This window comes from Epinephelus lanceolatus, chromosome 4 (genome assembly GCF_041903045.1).
Source record: "Epinephelus lanceolatus isolate andai-2023 chromosome 4, ASM4190304v1, whole genome shotgun sequence".
In the NCBI taxonomy this organism is placed as follows: Eukaryota; Metazoa; Chordata; class Actinopteri; order Perciformes; family Serranidae; genus Epinephelus; species Epinephelus lanceolatus.
This window is the reverse complement of record NC_135737.1, coordinates 41,467,739-41,484,731: the sequence shown is the minus strand read 5'-3', so window position 1 is coordinate 41,484,731 and position 16,993 is coordinate 41,467,739. Positions and strand designations below refer to the sequence as shown.

Sequence of the window (16,993 nt, the reverse complement as noted above, 5' to 3'; positions counted from 1 at the left end):
TAGCTTCAGGTTTTACTCACAGGTCTTGATCTCTGCTTTTTAGATTTTCATTTTGAAACTGTCAGAGCTGAAGACCAGCGCACTTTTATCGCTCTAGTTTTGAGCCATGGCTGTGGCAAATGTTGAAGTTGATTACAAACACAGACTGTATAAAAAAGATGGGTGACATTACAGCCCCCCAAAAGTGAAGCCAAAACACCTCAATCACCCCCTGGTGGCTGGCTGCAGTACAGGTTGTAAACCCCGCCCCCTTTATGTTAGCGAATGGGACAAGGGTCAATCTACACATCAACAAATTTTCCTTAAGTTGGTTTCTGTCATTGTATGTAGTTCTTGTCACTCTGATGTATGTTCAAGTGTTATTTTTTCTTCAAAGTTTGGTTTTAATCTGTTATTTGAGGCTATAAAAAGGAGGTCTGAGGTCACGATTGACAACTGTGTGTGCCAATTGGTGCGCTCTCTGTCACTGGCGCTGCTCAGGATTGGTTGGATGGGTGTTTGGTGGGAAATAAATATGGCGGAGATTGCTACCTTGAGTCTGGCTCCAAATGATGTCCCTGTGTCCCCCCATGTCTTAGCTTCATTTTTGCACAGCACGAGGAACTGGAGAGGCGTCGCTCATCTTTATGTCTAGTCACTGATCATTAATTATAAAAATTATCCACTGTCCGATGAATTTCTATATTGTATGAAAAGTTCTATGAGTTAGTACTAACTAAAGGCTGAAAAATGACCAGAGTTGACTCAGCTTCTCCCTGACACGGTCTCAACAAGAGTGAACATTATCAGCTTTACAAAGGTCAAATTTATTGCAGTATTGGTTTCCATTATTATGTACAGATGGTGATGTAACCGTGTCCACCTCCTGTATTTTACATTTCATGATCCAACAACTCATGCTTGTTTAGCTAGCTCAAACAGTTTCCTATGAATCAACTTCTTTTTGTATTTAATTACACCTTATTTAAGCAAGTCTTTTTTATCCATTTTGTGTTTCTGCAGCACTCTATATATCCCCAGTGATTTAAAAAGCATAATCAATTACAGTCCTGACTGAAGTGAGAACAAAGTTACTGTTGTTTGTTGCACCATGAGATTAGGAAAACATAATTTGGCCTCATAAACAACCTCAACAACATTGTTAAAAGAAAAAAAAACAGAACTAAAATCAAACAGGAGCAGAAGGTTAACATGAAAAACAATGTTAATTGAAAACATTTTAAAACTTCCACATGACCAATGATCCTACTGTTATATTTACAACTTCCTCAGCTCCCCTACCAGGAAGTTCAGTTTGTGATATATGTGACACCTTTAAGATGTCATTGTCCAATGCGACCAACTTATTTCTGCTTGCGGAGATGACAGATAAAACACACAAGCCTGGTAATCTTTTGGGGGATCTTAAACTGAAATAAAATGTTTAAAGGAAGGAAAATGGAAGTGGTTTGGCCCAAATCTCTCATCAGATGTGTTCAATAGTTGAAGACAACATCGTAGCTTTTCTGTAACGCAGCAAAGTCATGATCACACACTTGTAGAGTCTGTGTGACACTGCCGGGCTTTTAGAGATGTTAATCACCTTCCACGCTCTGTAAGATCTGTAAACATCAGCTATACTTGAATAACGCCACCGTCTATCTGCCCATGCATAGAGTTAGCTGCCTCAGAAAGAAATATATAACTGAGACAGATGTGAGCTAAGGAAAAAAAAAATTAGGAAAGTAGGTTAATGTCGGTAAAGTGCAAATGACTGATATAAACAGAAGCATAAAACACAGGGATGTCACACGCCCTGTGAGACTGTTTAGAAGAATTAAATGTCCTCAGATGGAAAATGAGAGTGTGGCAGACACCCGTCGAAGCTTCACTTCACTCCAAACTGTGACATCACTACAGTAGATTTTCTTCAAACAGAAGCTTTTTAATTAGTTACTCTTCCTTTTTGGGCTCTGGTGCCACTGATGCAGAGCTCGGCTTGGCTGAGGCTCCTTTGCTCTCGCCCGCCTTCTCTTTCTTTTCCTGACTGTCGATCCTGGCGTGCTCCCGCTTCACCAACTCCTCCAGCTCCGCCTGGAGAAACAACATGACACGGGTAAACAGAGCAGGGACTGTAAAGAAAACGATTTGCGAAAAACAGCTCATGCTCTGCGTTCGTTGACAAGTCCGTCCGTGGTGGTGACTTGAGACCACAACATCACACAGGAAAATCATAAATAGGTTACCCAGGCTGACATTTCAAAATCTCTCACTTTTTTTTTGCTCCTGCTGCAGCTCTAAACTGATGAGACTTTATGACGACCACAGGCGCAATGTGTACTAAATAGTCTTAATTAGGCGTAACAGTGTGGATCCATACAGATATGTCTAGATTTTATCTCCTTCTGATGTAGCCAATGACTTAATATTCAGTATCTTTACTCTAGACCATCTAGAAGCCTAATAATCATAAATGTTCAATGACTTTTAAAGTAAAAGTAAATATGAAACTACAGCCAGCAGGTGCTTAGCTTAGCATACAGGTGAAAATGGAGGGAACAGCTAGTATGGCTCTCTTTAGAGTCAAAAAAGACCACCTACCAACACCTATACAGCTCACTGAATAACAAATGGCATCTTGTCTGTTTAATTCTTACACAAAGAGTAATGTAAAAATGAAATGTTGTGGTTAAAGCATCTCCGCTGGTTACCTGGCAACCTGACAAGGCGAACAAGAGTCCAGGAAGTCAGTGCCCCCAGATGTAGTTTACCAAGAAATGGCTGCAGCAGGTAACTCCCCATAAAACCATAAATTGTGGTTTTTATGCTTCTGGTTTTGTTCAGATTTAACTTAATAGAAACAACGTGTTATTAGTGACTTTTAGAGGTACAACAGGCGGACCTTTCATTTCTTACAATGTCAAACTGGTCCTTTAATTCAACATGGAGAAGACAACACTACGCATGTGCCGGCATATTTGTTCGTACTGAAGAGATTAAGATCATATGAAAGAGAGGAAATGGGAGTTTTAACACCTGACGCTGTATTACAACCTTGTGGCTGTATGCCTCTGCGAACCAGTCAAGTTGCTGTCACAGATTACGCCCATGTCTTTCCAGACTCATATGTAGCCATGACAGAAGATAATACCTCAAATATGGATGTTGCTGCGAAGAAGTTAGAAACTCTAAAAAGTGGATGCTTCACACACATCTTCAACTCAGCACAGAAGATCTATACAATCAGTGCAGTTTCAAGGTGGGTACCTAAGATTAGTGTCACCCATTCAGTATCTGACCAAATGTCTCCTTTTTTGTTCCTGACATATGATTTTGAATAATGGCCAGAAACGTGCTTGTGCAGAACATAATGATGTCACAGTGAAGCTGACCTTTGACCTTTTTGGATATAAAATGTCATCACTTCATCATTTTATCTTGAAATGTTGTCATAATTAGTGTATGAATTCTTGAAGTATGGACACATGTTTTGTGAGGTCAGAGTGACCTTTGACCTTCATCCACCAAATCTTAATTGTTTGTTCTTGAGTTCAAGTAGATGTTTGTGCCAAATCTGAGGAAACTCCCTCAAGGTGTTCTTCAGAATTTGCGTTCACGAGAATGAGACGGACACAAGGTCACAGAGACCTTGACCTCTGACTATCAAAACCATGCTTGTATCAAAGTCCGAGTGGATTTTTGTGGCAAATGTGAAGAAATTCCCTCAAGGCGTTGTTGAGCTATCGCATTCACAAGAATGGGACGGATGGACAACCTAAAAACATAAAGCCTCCAGCGATGGCTATCGCCAGCGCAGAGGTGTGAAAATGAGACTATCTTTGTAAGCCCTATGAGGGAAACAGTGATAAGGCATTGCACTTTAATTGCAGGAGTGGTTACACTGGTGAAATTACCTCCTGACTGAAGTGATTATAATACTAATTGCACTGAAGTCCGAGGCTGTTTATCCTCAGACTCGTGTGTGACTACTCTGTGGTAAATGGATTGCACTTAAACAAGAAGTGCAACCTTAAATGAGCACGGCATCTGTAAAAGATGATGTGTAACTCACCTTCCATCCCAACAGATCAGCTAGAGCCAAACAGCCTTCGTCACATGTGCTGATGTGAGCTACATCTCTGGAGAGAAAAAGAGGCCACAAAGTTAGAAACTTAATTTCCAGCACTGATGCACATACTCATATTACAACACTTTCTCCTGGTGGATTTTAAGGATTTTGTTAGCTTGCATTGTCAGAGACGACTGGATAGTTTGTCATTAGTAAAGTGAATGATCAACGATGTATCTCATGAAATCATTATCATGGATAATGCTTTTGTACCCTCTGGTGGCGCAGAGGTAAACTGCATGATGACAGTTTAAAACAAGTGGCAACCTCAGAGGCTGAAAACATGAAGCTAATGTTAAGTGCCACAAACTGTGGTTTCTAAAATGGGCACTCGAGGCTGGTTTCAGGAACAAGTCAATCCCCACAGACACCCAAATTAAAATGCCCAACCTTGCAGCAGAAATAAACATGTGTACAGCCTGGTACAAAAAATGGTTTTGATCTCTGTAGATAATTTCAACATTTATAACAACTGTACAGGGGGTGCATTTTTATATAACTCACCTGTTTAAATTTTATTAAAGCTTAAAGTTATGCATCATCAAAGGTGTGGCCTCTTTAAGTGACAGGTGGGTGCCGTCTGGTTACCCAACCACAATGTTGGTTGGGTAACGTAACCATGGTGTAAGTGTTGTACCAAGTTTTGTTTGCCTCAAAAAGGGATTATTTAGCGTCTGGTTGGGCTAAAAGACCCACTAAGAAGTTGCATGTTCAGTTTTTTACAGGAAGTACATTTTGTTTTGATGGTTTCAAGCCTGTTTTTCTCTAGCAAAAAATAGCATTTTCAAAGCAAACTACAGACTGTATCAAACGTCTATGACTGTAAATGCACTATGCTAACCAAACTGGCAGTTAGCGTCAGGGTTAGCTCCACCGTCTCCTCCAAATAAAGTAAATTCTGGTTCCAAAAACTAAGATGGCAACGGCCAAAATGCCAGAGGCTGGTGTCTACTTTTTAATACCTTCCTTAAGTTTCACAGGAGTATATGGTATATGACAGCATTTGTGTGTGGTGCTACCTGTGATGTTATTTCCACCACTCGCATTTATAAAAACTTTTTATTGTCACTAAAAACCTTTTTCCCCTTTATCTAACCCAGTGTATTTGATCGGATTCACATCAGATCTGAAAATCTGATATTTGATATGTTTTCACATAAACTAAAAGGTGTAATGGGAAGAGAAAGGTGATATGGTAAAACAGAGGAGAGGGAAAAAAACATCATCTCTTTATCACCTGTATGCCTTGTCTGAGTCAAAGTCCATCCCTCCTCCAAAACCCAGCAACCCAAACAGAGGATCAGCCTGCACAGAGAACCATATAAACAATACTGCACAGACAATCTTAGACATACATCTATGACAGAACAAAAAAAGGTAAAGGCAGAAAGAGGTTGATGGAAGGGTGAAGGCTCACCTGCCCTGCCTTCTCCATGTTAATGAGCAGTCTGGGGCAGCTCTTTGAAACCCTAAATGACAAAGAAACACAGGGAAGGACACAAAGATGGGGACACAATTACTTAAACAATATTACAGTAATTCAACCGAAGCTCTAAACCAGAGTAATGTACGATAAATTCCATAATGTGGGTGAGCAGGCGCTCAGCATCGTGTTCAGACACTCCAAAAAGACCATGAGATTATTGCTGGAAACAAGCCTGAATGTTTTATAATGCAGGACAGTCTCACTGGCTGTTCTACTGCCAGATCCATACTGCAGCAGTGTCTGTGGTCAGCAGCAGATTTTAGAAATATGAAACTCTGCAGTACCTGCCGACTAGGCCTGCAAATGGCTGGACCTGCAGAGACGTCCCCATGACGATGAGAAGGTCACAGCGAGGGAAGTCCTGACGGGTAAATAAAGACGATGAGAGTTTATTTCAGCAGAGATGTTACATCACATTCTCTTCAAACATGCACACACGCTTGAAAACAACCACGTGCTCACCATCTTCATTGAGGTGAAGAATCGGACAGGTAGGTTCTCTCCAAAGAAGACGATATCTGGGTGAAGAGACATAAGGGACACAGAGATTGTTAAAGATGACGATGATGGTGAAATTACACAAGACAAGCTAACACAACTAAAACGACAAAAAAACAAAACAAAAACAAGATAGGAAGTCAAAGATCTCCTGACCTGGCTTGACCAAACTGCTGCACTTATCACATCTGGGGATGTCATCAGAAAAGATTTTCTCTACAAAGCAGAGGGCAGAGGTTAAAGTCCAAGATGGCTGATATCACAACAACAGTAATCAATAATCAATACTCCCAGGCTCTCTAAAGTTAAACAAAATGAAAAGGCACCTTTCATCCAGTCCAGGTTGTACTCTTTGCGGCAACAGAAGCTGACACAGTGGGACGTGTAGAACGTTCCATGAGCTTCAATTAGATCCTCTCCCTCGAGCCCGGCCACGCGCTCCAGGGTGTCAATGTTCTGTGCGAAAACACACAAATCAATGTCAAAACAAACATGGAAAGATTCAACGTGCAGCATGTGGAGTGGGCTTTTTCTTACCTGTGAGTAGCAGCGTCTCAGGTACCCCTTGTCCTTCAGCAGCTTTATGAAGTAGTGACAGATTGTGGGCTAAACCGATAAAAGTCACACACAAGAGAACGAACATCTGTGAGGCAGCTGATGTTTCAATCTATTTTTCTTTTTTAACAATTTTTAAGGATTAATATGAGACATACAAGGCAGCAAGTGTTTTGTACCTTAAACTGCCCTGGGTAGAGCTCCCTGGCCAAGGCGAAGAAAGGTTCTGGATGTTTCTGAGAAATTAAGATGTTATAGAAAAATGTTTAATTTTCCTGTAGCGACAGTGAAGAGTGAAGTAGGCACTGCCTCACATCATAAAACAGGACGGTCTTCAGATACATGTACAAGGGTGTACTTAGCAATTAGCCATAGTGCAGTGACACATCATACTGGAAAACTGAGGTTTAGTGTTCAGTGTTTTTGTTCCTGAGTTTAGGATAAGGTCCTGACACTCTAATTTGACTGTTCAATGACTTTCAGAGGCTTTTCTTAAAAGTAACAACCTAAAATCGGCATGTTCTTGGCATCTGGCATGACACTGCATTAAAACAGAAATCCAGGAGACTTGGCTTCTTGGCTAAATACTTAATTAATTAGGAAATAATTACCATTCTAATATTAATTTTGATTATGTGTCAAAACTGTCAAGAATTCCTGAAGCCCCTGAGAAAGCAATTTTATGCTCTACTGTGTCACTCTTCAAACTTTCAAACAATCTTTCACACACCTTGAAGTAATCTATCTGAAAGATGGCCTCTGGGTAAGGCAGGTTGTATTTTTGCAGGTTTGCATACAGGCCAGTTCCTGGTGAGCGGAAATCAGGGATCCCAGCCGCTGTGGGTGGAGATGGTGTCAAGGGTTACAGATTGAAACACATGATACAAACAAAAAGAAAGTAGTTTAATACTTTCAAATACTTAAATCCGAGAAACTCACATGTGGATATTCCTGCTCCAACCATGCAGATGATGTTTTTACCTGTGTGGATGTAGACAGACCACTCACTTAAATAAAAAAATAAGTGCTTTATGATAACAGGCTTGTGAGCATGTAATCAAGCCACTGTGGTCAGCCGTAATGGATGCGCTGACTGGAAGCAGGCAGAGACTCACATTTGCCGCTCTTTATGTATCGCGCCACCCCGTCCAGGGTCAGCTCATCCAGGACTTTCTCTGCTGAGCCCAGGCCCAGGGTGCTGGAGAAGAGGTTGCGCAGAAAGTCCACTAGCAGAAACACAACAACAAAGGAGGACAAAAGCAATACGGGAGAATATTTCAGCAATTAATTAATAAAATAATAAATGTAAGTTTAAGTTTTTAAGTTTATTCACTTTATTAATCCCCCTGAGGAGAAATTCAATGTCAAATTCAATAAGCACTAAATTTGTAGCATGATTGCATGTGTGTGTAAAACATGACATTATTAATAGTGTATTAATGCAACAAATGTGGTATTGACTTGACAACAGTATGACCTTGTTGTCTATTTTTTGCATCACTGCATGTTTCGGATTATTTGTTTCCACATACTCTCGGTGTCTCCTGCTGCCTCTTCCCCACTGCTGTCGTCGTCAGATTGTTCCTACAATAAACAAAATACTGACATTAAAACCAGTGACTTTGTGCGCAGTGGACCTGCTGTGAATGGCTGCTTTCTTCACCCAAGATCTGCGTTAGTCACACGATGACAGATGACTGCTTTGTTCTGAGTGGCAGCCGAGTAACAAGTCACTAGCCCCGGTCTCACAACTGCAGTTAATTTATTTTCTTACCTCTGGTTCAGGTGTAACCTCCTCCTCTTCTTCTTCTTTTTTAGGAAGCTCTACAAATGTAAAATTAAATGCCAGGTCAAAGTCCGCCGCAACAAATGTTTTTCCGTGTTAAGTGAGCTGTTAGCATTATAGCTAGCTAAACTAGCTAGCTCGGTAGCGCCGTCAGAATGTCGAAGTTTTAACTCAATCTGCACATTAGACACTCTTCTTACCTGCTGCATCAGACATTTATCCGTCTACTAAGACCCTTTAACCACAAGGGTCCGAATGACAACTATTTTAAATCCCAGATTTTGCGAAGTTACGACCGGTATTCACTTCAGTTAGCTCTCAGCTGGACCGTCGTGTTGTTGTCCGTCAGAAACACATTCCGTGTTTGTTGTGACCTAGTTACCATGACGCATGGTTCCTACCGCAGACCTCACTACTTTATGTTCCGGTAAATGTCAATAAACATCAATAAAATAAGTCTTAATAATAGGTAACGTGAAGAATGACTAATTTAAATAGGCATTACTATCTAACAGGCGGTGTGAAGTAGCACTAGTTCTGTTCACATCAATACTGGCTACTAAATAATTGTAGATGGTGTCTTTACATACAAGAGTATCAGCGGTTTCTTCATCCCCATTCACTCTTGTGTCTTCATCCACCCACTGTAGGGTCTGACACTGCTGCAGCACAAGGCTCATACTGGATTATGGGCTTTAGTTTCCTCACATAAGCTTCCACAGTGAAGATTAGAAATATACAGACACATTAAGATGTGTGGCCACGTGGTTTTCTTCATCTGTTAAACATGAGTTGTGAATTCACAGGTAAAAGTAATACATTTACAATAAATTTGATTTTAAACAATAAAATCTTTATTCAGAATATTTAGAATAATATTTACATTCCAGCACATAAGACAATTACCACTGTGCAGACAAAGTGTATTTTGCTTGAGGCAGATATGACTTTGTGTAGATTGAGATTCACATCATAACGGTGCAGACAGATGACAAAATTAAGACAGTACAAGTTTGTTCCATGCTTGCTATATTATCTCTTTTACACAAGCTTGTATCTAATTAAGCCCCGTTTCCTCCAAGCAGTACAGTACAGTACAGTTTAGTACGCTTTTTTCCCCCCTTTCCACTGTGAAAAGTTGTGGATGGCACCAATAGAACCGTTCTGCACCATCCCCATGTTTGGTCCCCCCTCTGTTGGGGTACCTAGCACACAGATCTGGTACTAAAAGGTGGAGCTGTGAACACTGCAGTCTGATTGGTCAGTAGAGGACGGTCACTCTGCTCAGGGCTGAGTTGTGTCTGGTTTTGAGGCTCATGTAACCACTGTTCATACTGTGGAGTTTTATTAGTAAACTGTAACTATAAAATGAAAGGATGTTTTGCTGCCTCTCACAGCAGCTGGAGTCTGAGAAAAAAATAACTGAATTCACTGGGACGACTGCCGGCAACTTTTAGGGTGGAACATTTACTTGTAATGTTCCGCAATGCATGAGGTGAAGACGTCAATTCATCAACACATTTTGAGTGGATATTCACGCACTTATACATATTGATTTCAAATGGATTATGTGAACTGCATATATTCTCATCCTCACTTGGAGGAATAAAAAAGCATCGCAGAGCGTTGTTCCTGTGGTCTACGGCAACACTAAACCCCCAAGCTTGCTTTAGAAGGACTACATGCATCCCGCTATTTTTAAATATCCCATGGAATATGGGATGCAGCCTGTTCTATTTTGTTCTGAAAATGTCGGCGTGCAGCCTCGTTCTGTGGACAATAAACCAGGTGCTGGACGGAGCAGTGAGTAACAACAACCCTGCCCACATTTAAGAGTACTGTTTGCGGTGGAAACACAAGGGTCTAGGTACCATGTCTGAAGGGCTACTTTGGTTCCAAAGGCACCATACCGAAAGTGTTTGGTGGAAACGGGGCTTTAGATGTTGCCAGTGGTGTGTCACATCTCTCTAAAGAGCAAACTGGTTTGGTCTGATATCGAAAATAAGCTGCGACAGCTTTATTGCTCAAAAAATCCTACTTACTACCTCTCCAATTCTTAGGTCAGATGTTTCTTTCAGATGTGTCGTTGCTCCGTCAGCAGCACTCTTTTCATCAGACTACAGTGACCTGATGGCAAAGCTCTCTCAGAGGATTCTTTGTCTCCTTAAAGTCTCTTGATTCCTCCGAGTCCCTGCCCATTGCCTACCTTTGCCCTTCCATATGCTCCTCCTTCCCCTCTCCTTCCTGCATCAGGCTGTGGTTGTAGCCAGTAGCAGTGATCTGGCACTGTGGTAGCATCTCCTCCAGCAGGATGATGACCAACCCAGGATGCGAAATCCCAGGGAGGGATGACACGTCTAGACGCCGCAGCCCTCTGCAACAGCAGCACAACAAGGGAGGGACTAAATACAGAGTAGCGTTTCGGTAATATTAACAAGGCTATGTTGTGGGTCTTTTGATAATTACTTGAGATTCCTGAGTGCAGCCAGGCCACCTGTAGTGATGTGTGGACAGTGAGAGATGTCCAGTTCCTCCAGAGAGTCCTGAAACATGTGGAGCCTGGCCAGGAACCAGTCGTCCACTTCAGGACAACCTCGTAATGACAGAGTCCGCAAACAATTCTGACCCTCTGAGGGAGGACAAAGCAGATCAAAAACACTCAATTTGCATGCTTCATATTATTGAAATAAAGTAACAGATCATGTGCCTGACGCAGAGAGAAAATTAGATTACAGTAGTGACCATGTGAGGAAAAAGAAGAGAAACTGGAAAAGCAAGGCAGAGTTGGAGCTCATTACCCAGGTTCCCCAGTCCTGTGTAGTTGATCACTGTGTAGTTCATGTCTACTTCCTCTAGGGGTGTGTTTTTGTGATCCAAGAAGGCCCAACTGAACTTGCCCCTCTTGTCTGCACGAAACCACTCTGATTGGCCGACAAACCTGAGGACACAGCACAGACAATGACACAACAACTGTAACACAAACAGCATTTGAGCGCATTTGACACACAACTATCAAAGTGTTATCTCTGATAAATTACATGCAGATTATATACAAACATACTGCAAAACACTAACACTGCAGACAAAAACTAAATTTGTTAATACTAACAGAAAAAGTAGGAACCACAGAATCTGTTTGAATGTTTTCAATGCATTTGAGCTCATCTGACAGGCAGCCGATCTCGTACCTGAGGTCCGTCTGTTACGGTATGAGTTTCAAAGACTTTAAATTTAATTCCATATCAATAAGGTGATCCACAGAAAATTAATTACCTATTTAAGTAAAAGAATAATCATAATTTTTAAGCCAAAACTCCAAACTTTCTTCTTTTCAATGTGAGGATTTTCTGCTTTCCTCTGTTTCATATCATCGTAAATTCAGTATCTCTGGGTTTTTACAACATTTTTCGGACATAACAATTTATGTTATGAACCAAACAGTTAATTGATTGAAATATTTCAAGCAGCAGATTCCTCAGCAGTGAAAACAGTTGTTACTTGCAGCCCTACATAAATTAAATGCTTGATCGCAGTCAATTTACATCATACAGAAAGACATAAATCATAATGCTACACCCATAAATAGGTTCAGAAACAGTAGCTGCCTTTCATCATGACGTTTTTGTCGTAAAATAAATTGTGTGATCACCTACCCCCTAATATTTCTAAGTACAACCTGAAGACTGACAGGAGCAGAAATAAAACAAACTAACCAAAAAAAGGTCTGCAGTGTATGCATGTGACAAACTGTGCAGAGGCAAGGGAACAAGGCACTTACCTAAATCCTCCCTTTAGACTCAAGATGTAATACGCTGATGCTATGTCTGAACCATAAAACGTCTGAGTGTAGCCAAAGAAACTGTGAACGACAGGAGGGAAAAGTCAGCGATGGTGAGATAACTACACTAACAACGAGCACACAGCCTGAAGAATAGTTTATTTATGATAACCATTACAAATCCATGTCATATTTTAACTTATTACATGCACATTCAGCTATTAATATAAAATATATACATTTTTGTGTTTTTTATTTTAGTGCATTGATTTTTAATTTGGCTATAATACAAAGGAAGGCATTTATGAGGTACTTGACAACTGCTTTAAACATGACGCAGTCAGTCACACACTTCTCAGGTGTGCATATTGAAGGTGATGCAGGGGACACGTACCACTTGATATCTAAAACATATAAATGAGTCTCTCCTTCTTTTGATGCACAGAAGGCAAAAATTGATGCAAAAATATTCACCAGAATGCAGGAAATTAGGTATTAGGTATTCACATGTTCCCTATCCCAGTATTGAAATGAAACCTACGCCTCTGGCAACAGACACCAGCAGCAGCAGTGGTATGGATGCATCTCCACGTTCAAGACAACCAAAAATGTTTTTCTTACGCATTCTTCTTCTGAATCCCCCTCATCTTCATCTTAGACCCCCAGCTCAGGAGCATCTCCACATCATAGAAACGCTGAGTGAGGTAGAGGAGGAGCCTTGTGTGCAGAGGAGGGGGAGACACTGAGCTGGAGCTGCACCGTCGCTGGGCAACAAGGAGGAGCGCCGACCGCTGGCAACATCTGTGTAGAGACTGTACAGAGAGGCAGAGAAGAGAGATTGAGAGGAAGGACATGGCAGGAAACTGTGACTACTATCCTCATCCTCAGTTCATGTCTAAATAAAGCATATGAGAAATAAAAAACTACAGATGTCTATAAAAGCGTTCATGTCCTGATGCTCACAGTGCCTTTGTTGTCTGAAACCCTTAATCTGTTATTAGTCATGTAGACACTTTGTCAAAGCTGCAGCCCTGAAAGACTATCTTTAACATTATACAGATGTTAGACTTTTCCAAAACTTCCAGTTATTTCTACTGACTCCATTAATGTTTCCAGGCCTGTAAAGTGTAATTCAATGACTTTTCCAGGTTTTCCATGACCATGGGAACCATGTTATCTTGTCAGATAAAACAGCTGCTGACAAAGTTTTCTTTTGGGTGCATAATTTGTAGTTATTTGTAGTAATAAATATCAACATATTGCAATATATATTACCGCAAAACTCAGCAAATTGTAAATCCCAATATTATTGTATCGTGACTTCAGAATCGTGATAATATCATGGTAGTATCGTGGGGCCTCTGGTGATTCCCACCCCTATAAATAAGCTATTTAGTTTTGTTTTAATGATCTGTTCATTGAAAATGCTCATCAGTTGGATTGAATAGAGACTTTATACCATAGTATATTTTAATATGTTTTAATTTCTGCCATGCTGTGTACAAGCATTTGTAAATAAGACTAGAAGGACCAATAGTTTTAGTACTGGGTAAGCTTGTATGTAAAGAATATTTAAGCATGTCAAAACTGCATATTCTGTTAAACCAACATGAATTGTGTTACTGGTGTGGTCCACAACAGACGGGTGTTGTGCTAATTGTGTTTAGAGATTCAAATGTGACAACAGGTTGGATAAAAGGGCATTAACGACTGTAAAAAGCTGTAATAAGGCGACTAAAACTGAGTTAAAATTTAAATTTAGCTTAACGTTAATTTACAGCCATATGCATGTTCTATCAGTAGCCTAAGTTACAGCCTTCTAGCTAAAATTCAGACGACAGTGAACGCAACATATCTATTAACGGTCTCGTTACATGCTCTATATAGTCTGCCATTAAAAGAAATGACGTTACATAAAAGGTTTGACAATTATATGAGTAATAATTAGTTTACATTTGAAGGGTAACTCACCATCATAGTGGCAGCCATGACAGCGCCGTCCAACAGGAAGTCGGAAGGGACAAACGTTGCAACTCCGCATTTTGCAGTCCGTTGTTGTTCATGGTGTTAGCCGCTAAGTGTCGCTGTCTGCACGTCTCTGATGCTGCAGACCAGCTTAACTCGACCTGACCTAAGACACACAGCAAGGACGGGGCAAGACGGGACACCATGGGACAAGATGGGATAAGTGTCTCCCACAGCAGCGGTGTAGAAACATCTGGGCTCTTTTAATGTGTCCACTGTCACACCTGAATCAACAAGTAAACACATGCAGGGCCAACTATCTGTGGTGGTTATTGGGGTCATTAGTAATACAGTATAAAATGAATTTCAGAAAATTTCTACAACCTTTTCTCTCGTGTGAAGCTTTAATTGTGACGAACATAATTTTAAGTACGACACAAAATGGTGGAAAATGATTTTACTCTTACGGCATGATAAAGACAGCAGAATAAAACTTTACTGGAATTAATTTCTTTGGCAAAATTACAGTGAATTAGCATCCAATAAGTCAACTCTATCATTTAAAGACACAGTCCAAATATATTAAATATATAAGAGCAATAATAGATGCTAAACTGACAATTTGAAAACATGCTATTTTTTAAGAAAGATTTACTATAAGCCTATTTCATGCATAAACCGAGACAGTTAAAAGTGGATATACGTATTACAGTTTTATTTCTTACTATGTCTTCCTTTCTGCTTGTGTGCATAACAAAGGGAGCACATATTTAAAAGCTTGAACTGTTCAGTTACTTTGCTAAATCCGTAAACAGCATTCACTCTGGAAACACGTCCGTTACTGTCATCCGTACTGTGTCTGCGACTGTTATTTAGGCCTATCGTGTGTATTGTGATTTCATTATATGCATTTTAACCAAGCAGTGAAGCCAAAGGCAGATGTCAGCATTTCTGACAATAAGGATTATTATTATCATTATCATTATAATTAAGTATATCTTAAGTTTTTGTTAAGACTTCTGTAAAAATTGTAACATTGCATTTTAACAAAATGATCAATGTTACTCACTTCACCCACCACTGGTTTTAATGTTTTGGCTGATTGGTGTATACATGCATACATACAGTGCCCTCCAAAAGTATTGGAACAGTGAGTCCAATTCGTTTACTTTTGTTGTAGACTGAAAACATTTGGGTTTGACATCAAAAGATGAATATGAGACAATAGATCAACATTTCAGCTTTTATTTCCAGGTATTTACATCTGGATCTGATACACAACTTAGAAGATAGCATTATTTGTAATGGAACACAAAATTTTTAGGTGAGCAAAAGTATTGGAACATATAAACTTAAAATAGATTAAAGTGAATGAGACTTAATATTTAGTTGCACATCCTTTGCTTTCAATAACTGCATCAAGCCTGTGACCCATTGACATCACCAAACCTTTGCATTCTTCTTTTGTGATGCTTTTCCAGGCTTTCACCGCAGTCTCTTTCAGTTGTCATTTGTTTTGGGGGGTTACTCCCTTCAGTCTCCCCTTCAGCAGGTAAAATGTATGCTGTATTGGGTTTAAGTCTGGAGACTGACTTGGCCAGTCTAAAACCTTCCACTTCTTGCCCCTGATGAACTCCTTTGTTGTTTTGGCAGTGTGTTTTGGGTCGTTATCTTGCTGCATGATGAAGGATCTCCCAATCAGTTTGGTTGCATCTTTCTTTAAATTAGCAGACAAAATGTTTCTGTAGACTTCTGAGTTCATTTTGCTGCTGCCATCATGTGTTACATCATCAATGAAGATGAAAGAGCCCGTCCCAGAAGAAGCCATGCAAGCCCAAGCCATGACATTACCTCCACCGTGTTTCACAGATGAGCTTGAATGTTTGGGATCATGAGCAGATCCTTTCTTTCTCCAAACTTTCGCCTTTCCATCACTTTGGAAAAAGTTAATCTTTGTCTCATCAGTCCATAAAACTTTTTCCCAGAATTTTTGAGGCTCATCTCTGTACCTTTTGACAAATTCCAGCCTGGCCTTGCTAATGAGTGGTTTGCATCATCTGGTGTAGCCTCTGTACTTTTGTTCATGAAGTCTTCTGCGAACAGTAGATTGTGATACCTTCACTCCTGCCCTCTGGAGGTTGTTGCTGATGTCACTAACAGTTGTTTTAGGGTCTTTCTTTACAGCTCTCACAATGTTTCTGTCATCAACTGCTGATGTTTTCCTTGGTCTACCTGTTTGACGTCTGTTGCTTAGTACACCAGTGGTTTCTTTCTTCTTCAGGACATTCCAAATGGTTGTACTGGCTATGGCCAATGTTTGTGCAATGGCTCTGATTGATTGTCCATCTTATCTCAGATTCACAATTGTTTCTTTTTCACCCATAGACAGCTCTCTGGTTTTCATGTTGGTTCCACCTCTAAATGCAGTCTGCACAGGCAAAACCTATCGTACCCAATCTGAAACTGAGCTCAGACATTCAGTGCTATTTATTGTTTGAATAATCAATGTAATTGGGAGACACCTGGGCAACAAAACACACCTGTCAGTCACATGTTCCAATACTTTTGCTGTCATGAAAAATGGGTGGGTTCAAACAAAAGGTGCTATCTTCTAAGTTGTGTATCAGATCCAGATGTAAATACCTGGAAATAAAAGCTGAAATATTGATCTCTTGTCCCATATTCATCTTTTGATGTCAAACCCAAATATTTTCAGTCTACAACAAAAATAAAGGAATTGGCCTCACTGTTCCAATACTTTTGGAGGGCACTGTATATATGCGAATGAAATAACAACCACCATTTTCCTTCACTCTC

At 40.2% G+C, this 16,993-nt stretch overlaps 2 protein-coding genes across 2 annotated transcripts; both read right to left on the bottom strand.

Annotated features, from left to right (window-relative positions):
- Nucleotides 1–787: 787 nt before the first annotated feature.
- On the bottom strand, nt 788–8,802 carry sirt2 (sirtuin 2 (silent mating type information regulation 2, homolog) 2 (S. cerevisiae)). The gene is made up of 16 exons (XM_033630272.2): nt 8,634–8,802; nt 8,422–8,471; nt 8,180–8,231; nt 7,763–7,873; nt 7,587–7,628; nt 7,378–7,484; nt 6,827–6,883; nt 6,630–6,698; nt 6,419–6,548; nt 6,249–6,308; nt 6,057–6,112; nt 5,879–5,955; nt 5,526–5,577; nt 5,346–5,413; nt 4,052–4,118; nt 788–2,073 (listed from the first exon to the last, which is right to left on the bottom strand). Exons 1-16 carry the CDS (start codon nt 8,647–8,649, stop codon nt 1,933–1,935), a joined length of 1,155 nt encoding a protein of 384 aa, XP_033486163.1. The 5' UTR covers nt 8,650–8,802; the 3' UTR covers nt 788–1,932.
- A 462-nt stretch (nt 8,803–9,264) lies between these two features.
- dmac2 (distal membrane arm assembly component 2) lies at nt 9,265–14,216 on the bottom strand. The gene is made up of 6 exons (XM_033632014.2): nt 14,183–14,216; nt 12,833–13,023; nt 12,212–12,292; nt 11,232–11,371; nt 10,900–11,062; nt 9,265–10,807 (listed from the first exon to the last, which is right to left on the bottom strand). The coding sequence occupies exons 1-6, from the start codon at nt 14,198–14,200 to the stop codon at nt 10,636–10,638; spliced, it is 765 nt and encodes a 254-aa protein (XP_033487905.2). The 5' UTR covers nt 14,201–14,216; the 3' UTR covers nt 9,265–10,635.
- Between the last annotated feature and the right edge of the window lie 2,777 nt (nt 14,217–16,993).